The sequence below is a fragment of the Lolium rigidum genome, chromosome 3 (genome assembly GCF_022539505.1).
Source record: "Lolium rigidum isolate FL_2022 chromosome 3, APGP_CSIRO_Lrig_0.1, whole genome shotgun sequence".
NCBI classification, from domain to species: domain Eukaryota; kingdom Viridiplantae; phylum Streptophyta; class Magnoliopsida; order Poales; family Poaceae; genus Lolium; species Lolium rigidum.
This window is the reverse complement of record NC_061510.1, coordinates 17,619,954-17,625,305: the sequence shown is the minus strand read 5'-3', so window position 1 is coordinate 17,625,305 and position 5,352 is coordinate 17,619,954. Positions and strand designations below refer to the sequence as shown.

At 49.3% G+C, this 5,352-nt stretch overlaps 2 protein-coding genes across 2 annotated transcripts; one reads left to right on the top strand and one right to left on the bottom strand.

Annotated features, from left to right (window-relative positions):
* The first annotated feature begins 612 nt into the window (after nucleotides 1-612).
* LOC124694434 (pentatricopeptide repeat-containing protein At3g53170-like) lies at nucleotides 613-5,019 on the top strand. Its single transcript, XM_047227417.1, has 4 exons — nucleotides 613-987; nucleotides 1,071-2,174; nucleotides 2,301-2,521; nucleotides 3,684-5,019. The coding sequence occupies exons 1-3, from the start codon at nucleotides 613-615 to the stop codon at nucleotides 2,322-2,324; spliced, it is 1,503 nt and encodes a 500-aa protein (XP_047083373.1). The 3' UTR covers nucleotides 2,325-2,521; nucleotides 3,684-5,019.
* On the bottom strand, nucleotides 2,964-4,933 carry LOC124694433 (disease resistance protein Pik-2-like). Its single transcript, XM_047227416.1, has one exon. It carries the CDS (start codon nucleotides 4,857-4,859, stop codon nucleotides 2,964-2,966), a length of 1,896 nt encoding a protein of 631 aa, XP_047083372.1. The 5' UTR covers nucleotides 4,860-4,933.
* Nucleotides 5,020-5,352: the final 333 nt, after the last annotated feature.

Genomic DNA, 5,352 nt, shown 5'->3' with positions numbered 1-5,352 from the left:
GGGAGTTCGTCCCGGCAAAGCTCCACGACTTCACGCGGGGCGGCCGCTGGTACCACGAGGACCCGCCGCTCAAGCCGATGAGCGGCCCGAAGTTCTCGGCGTGGCTCGCCGAGTGGGAGCGCCAACGCCGGGTGAGCGAGGCGTGGAGGGCGACCATCGGGAGCACCAGCGGCGGAGGTGCCCCGCTCGCCGGGGAGGAGGAGGAGGAAGACGAGGACAAGGACCCCGCCTTCTTGAAGGCGATTCAAGACTCCCTCAAGGACGCCGCCGAGAAGGACAAGGCGGAGGAGGAAGAAAGGGCGGTGGCCATCGCCGCTGTGAAGGAGGCGGAGGCGCGGGCGGCGCTGGCGCAGGCGGAGGCCGATGGGTTCGTCGTCGACCTCTCCGACTAGAAGTCGCGATCCGATCGCGCATTTTGTATGTATGTAGGTACGTCGATTTCTATGTATGATCGACGAACTATGAATGAAAGTTTCCCGGGGTTTTAAATTTACAAATATACGGGGTCAAATACGGATTCTGCTAGACGGAGCGGTGTCTGATCGACCATTTTTTTATACGGAGGAAATTCGAGCGTTATACGGGGGCAGAAAAGGAAGGGGCGTGTTAGACATGCTCGTTGCCGCCCTCTCGTCTCGTGTGCTGCTGCCGCTCGGGACCTTATCTCCGTCTCGCTCCGACGCCATGAACTCGCCGGCGCACTGCCCCGCCACCACCGCGTCCCCGCCTCTGCGCGCCAGCCGCGCGCCGCTCGTCGCGATGGCCCAGCGCGGCGGCCGCGGGCGCAGGCTGCCCTCGTCCGCCCCAGAGGCCGAGCAGCCGGAGGAGGCGCTCGCCCGCATCCTCCGCACAGAGGCCGCCGTCTCCGGCGTCTCCCGCAAGGCCGCCGCCGCCTCCGGCCAGCAGTCCACCTGCCTCTGGCCCCGCGCCGTCCTCGAGGCTCTCGACTCGGCCGTCGCCTCCTGCCGCTGGGAGTCCGCTCTCGAGGTACCCTCCCCTCTCAAGCCCGTCCTCTCCGAAGCACAACCTGTTCGATTTGATGCTCATCACGTACGAATCGCTCTTCTCAGATCTTCGAGCTGATGCGGAAGCAGCGGTGGTACGAGCCCAAGGCGCAGACCTACGCGAGGCTGCTGATGATGCTGGGCAGGTGCCGTCAGCCCGGCCAGGCCACGGCCCTCTTCAACACGATGCTCTCGGAGGAGCGGCTGGCACCAAGGGTGGACGTGTACACGGCGCTCGTCAGCGCCTACGGCAACAGCGGGATGCTCGACGAGGCGCTGGCCATTGTCGACCGGATGAAAGGCGCAGCGGCGGGCTGCAAGCCGGACGAGTACACCTTCTCGGTTCTCATCAACTGCTGCTGCAAATCCCGCCGCTTCGACCTCATCCCGGCGGTCCTCGACGAGATGGCGTACCTGGGGCTCGGATGCAACGTTGTCATCCACAACGGGATAATCGATGGGTATGGCAAGGCTGGGAAGCTGGAGGAGATGGAGAATGCGCTGTCGAACATGCTTGAGGGTGGGGATAATGTGCCGGATATATACACGATGAACTCGATCCTCTGGGCCTACGGGGACCGTGGCAGGGTGGATGACATGGAGAAGTGGTACGGCGAGTTTCAGCTTATGGGCGTTGAGCCCGACACGCGGACATTCAATATCATGATGAAGTCCTACGGTAAGGCGGACATGCCTGAGAAAATGATGTCGGTGCTGAAATATATGAAGCAGCGCTTCTTCTCGCCCTCTGCTGCAACATTCAACATAATCATAGATTGTTTTGGAAGGGCTGGCAACATTGAGAAGATGGAGTACTATTTCAGGCTGATGAAGATTCAGGGGATGAAACCCAACCCGATCACCTACTGCTCGCTAGTTAATGGATACAGTAAAGCTGGGCTTCTTGATATGATTCCCGGAATCGTTCGACAGACAGAGAACACTGATGTTGTCTTAGATACTCCATTTTTCAACTGTGTTATCAGTGCATACGCCAAGGCTGGAGAAGTCAAGATAATGGAGGAAATGCTGCAGTTTATGAAGGACAAGAACTGTAAGCCTGGCAAAGTAATTTACACCACCATGATTCAGGCATATATCGCACATGGGATGGATGAAGCTGCTAAGTTGTTAGAGTTGGAAGAGACAAGATTTGATAACAAGCTGCTGGTAAGTCCCTTGGACTGTTTTTAGAGTCTTAGTGAGCTCAAATTTTCCGGTGACTGTATTTCGGCATTGTTATTCATGTTTATCCATATTCCATGGTATTTACTGGTTATCTTGTTTTTGGATCAGGAACAAGTTTCAGAGGTTAGATAACAACTAATGGGCACCATCATTTGTCGTGGAATTGGAGCAGTAAGATTTGTTCTAAAACCGGATCGGACAATGAACATGTAATAGAGAATGTGGTTAGGAGCCCAATGGAGAATATGGTTAGGAGTACAGAAAAAAGTTTGACCACAGTGATCAAATCAGCACGAGACTCAGTGATCCCAGTTGGATGCAATGACGAGGTAACTTGAAATTCGGAACTTGTATATTGGATGTTTCTTTGTTTACTATATTTAGGTTAACTGAAGTGTATACTCTAATTATTTTTCTTTCCGCATCCCCATAACAATTAACAACATGGAATAAATAAACCAGTTATATGGCCTTTTGTGCTACCAGAGAAGGGAGTCTCACATGGACTAAACGTGCAAAGCTAAACTTCCATTTAATCTGATTGCACAATTACAAACCCAGGTGGAGGTAACTTATAATATCTGATAGTCAAATGGACTACGACACAACAAAGAGAATAGGTGCACCATTTAGTATTAAAAGCACGGTTACTGAAGCAGACAGATGCAGAAAGGAGCACATATGCCACACATATAACAAGCAACAATATCATAACAAAATAAGCTGTTCAAAAGAAATGGAAGCTTCAAATCGATAAATTTGGAACTCCACTCAATACCTCTTCAAAACCGCCCGATTTAGATTCTTTGCAAGCTCAGCCCACAGCTCCTCCACGAATTCATCCTTGTAGCCGTTGTGGAACTCCATGAGCATGAATTCCTTGAGGCTTGGGAGAGATGGCAGCCCAATAAACAACCCAGTGCTGGCTTCAGAAGTCCAGTCACGAAATTGCAGCAGCTCAAGCTTCGGTGTGGCTCCTTCTTCAAACTTGACCGATTGCAGGTTACCTAGGCGATCCAGTTCCAGCACCACAAGGTTCGGGAATGCACCCCGACGAAAGTTGAAACTGACCTCTTTGCCAACAAATGATTCCTTCCACAGGCGCAGAGTGGCCAGGTTCGGTATCTTCCCTAGTAGCTGTATGGCAGCGTCGTGCTCCACTATCCTCGAGCTTCGTAGCCTCAGCTTCACGAGATTTGTGAGCCCCTGGATCCATTTGGGTAATTTTACGATGTTGCCATACAACTTGAGGCTCTGGAGATTTGCTGGAGGTGAGGAAACGTCATCTAAGCAGCCAGATAAACCAGGATATCCCAGTGACTGCACTAACAACAATTCCAAGCAGCTGAGATTAGCAACTGCCGAAAACAAATCTCGACTGTTTCTCTTGTTGACGCCAATAACTCCTAGCTTACGCAGCTGGTTAAGCTCTTTTAGATCTTGCAGAACCGCTTTTGCTCGTCTGATGTTAACAATACCCAACTTTTGCAGGGCTTTCAGTCTGCGGATCCCTCTTGGTACTGCAATACCACGTGGACTTTGGCGCGTTGCTAGCAGAGGTAATATGTTGCAGCAACACATGGTACATACATCACGCCTGTTCACGTCGACATCCATATCCATATCCATCTTCTCTTTCACAAACTGAGGTGCACAACATGCCACACAAAATGCCATTGAAGAGCAAGTCATAACACATAGCATGTTCCTCATTACCTTGGGCAAATCTTTTTGACATGTTTCGATTTCAAGGTTGTCATCATCATTATCTTCGATGGCGCCACCACAAATATTCTGTAGTTTGCTAAGCTTGACGATGGTCTGTGGCAGCCCTATTATGCATGTGCCCGTGATATCTAGAGTTTGGAGTTGCCTCAGGTTACCCAGTGAATCGGGTAGGTGATAGATATCCTTACATCCCCTTATAGAGAGGTATCTTATGTGAAGAAGCTTCCCAATGTACTCAAGGTGATGGTCAACTACTCCTGATGTGCCTTCCAGGTCTAGCACTCGCAGCAACCTCATCTTGTCAGAAATGAAAAATGGCCTCCACTTCCCAAACACAGTTAATGACCGTATTCTGGACATGTCTACTATGCTCTCAAACTCAACTTGATCTCCCTCCCAGTTGATGCTGATAGAGAGATGGTGTATTTTACCTTTGCCATTTAAGCTGCAATCCTTCTCCAGCCTGAAAACAAGATTACCCTCCGTTGACTTTGAGATGCCAATTTCACGGATCAGATCATGGACTTGGCAGGAGTCAATTCCTTTTCTACTATGAATTGACTGTTGATATGGAAGGATCATGCTCCTGCTTATCAGTTCCATAAAGTAGTTGTCTGCTATTTCCTCCGCAGACTTGCCACGGCCCTCTCTTGAATAGCCCTCTGCAGTCCAGCGACGAACCAAGCGTCTTCGGCTAGCCTTGTAGCCTTCAGGAAAGATGGCCATATACAAGAAACAAGACTTGAGATGATAGGGTAGACCATCATAGCTTTTATTAAGGACTGCAATTATGATCTCAAGCTCTGGATTCATCTCCAACTCGGCGCTGATATGCTCATTCAATTTCCTCCACTCCAACACTGTTTTTGGTTGGTTTGCCAAGAAGCCACCTATGGTGACAATTGCAAGGGGAAGTCCATCACACTTTTTTAAGATCATATTTGCTTGTTCAACCAGCTCAGGATATTGCTCCTCCAAATATACGGTCTCCTTAAATATCTGAAAGTATGCGATCAAGCTATTTAGTGCTTTAGAAGTTAAATTAAGCTTGGAATATTGTGCAATTTACAATCACAGATTTCCATGTTTCAGGGTTGAATGAATGGAGTCAGAAGTTAAAGATGATTGAGTTTATTTCTATGAAGCTTAATATACGGTCTCCTTAAAACTGCATGGCAGTCGGCAGCCAGAGGCTATGCTTTTCTTAATCAAAATAAACATGCAGTTTTCTGGTAATTGTAACAGAGCGTGTGTACCATCTATTTTAACTGAATCATACTTCTTCTATTACAAATACACAAAACGTGACACAGTAGATAAGCAACTTTGCTACATGACACTGTAAAATGAGAGCAATTGCGCATGACACAGAAATGGTGGCCATCGGTTACATCTTACTATACTAATATTGTAATGGGCAGCAAGAGGTCTG

What these genes read in the sequence shown, in the direction of transcription:
- LOC124694434 (XM_047227417.1), top strand. Translation starts at nt 613, where the DNA reads ATGCTCGTTGCCGCCCTCTCGTCTCGTGTGCTGCTGCCGCTCGGGACC. An exon ending in GCTGGGAGTCCGCTCTCGAG is followed by an intron (nt 988 to 1,070) that starts GTACCCTCCCCT and finishes CGCTCTTCTCAG; the next exon opens with ATCTTCGAGCTGATGCGGAA. An exon ending in GATTTGATAACAAGCTGCTG is followed by an intron (nt 2,175 to 2,300) that starts GTAAGTCCCTTG and finishes TTTTTGGATCAG; the next exon opens with GAACAAGTTTCAGAGGTTAG.
- LOC124694433 (XM_047227416.1), bottom strand. Translation starts at nt 4,859, where the DNA reads ATGATCTTAAAAAAGTGTGATGGACTTCCCCTTGCAATTGTCACCATA.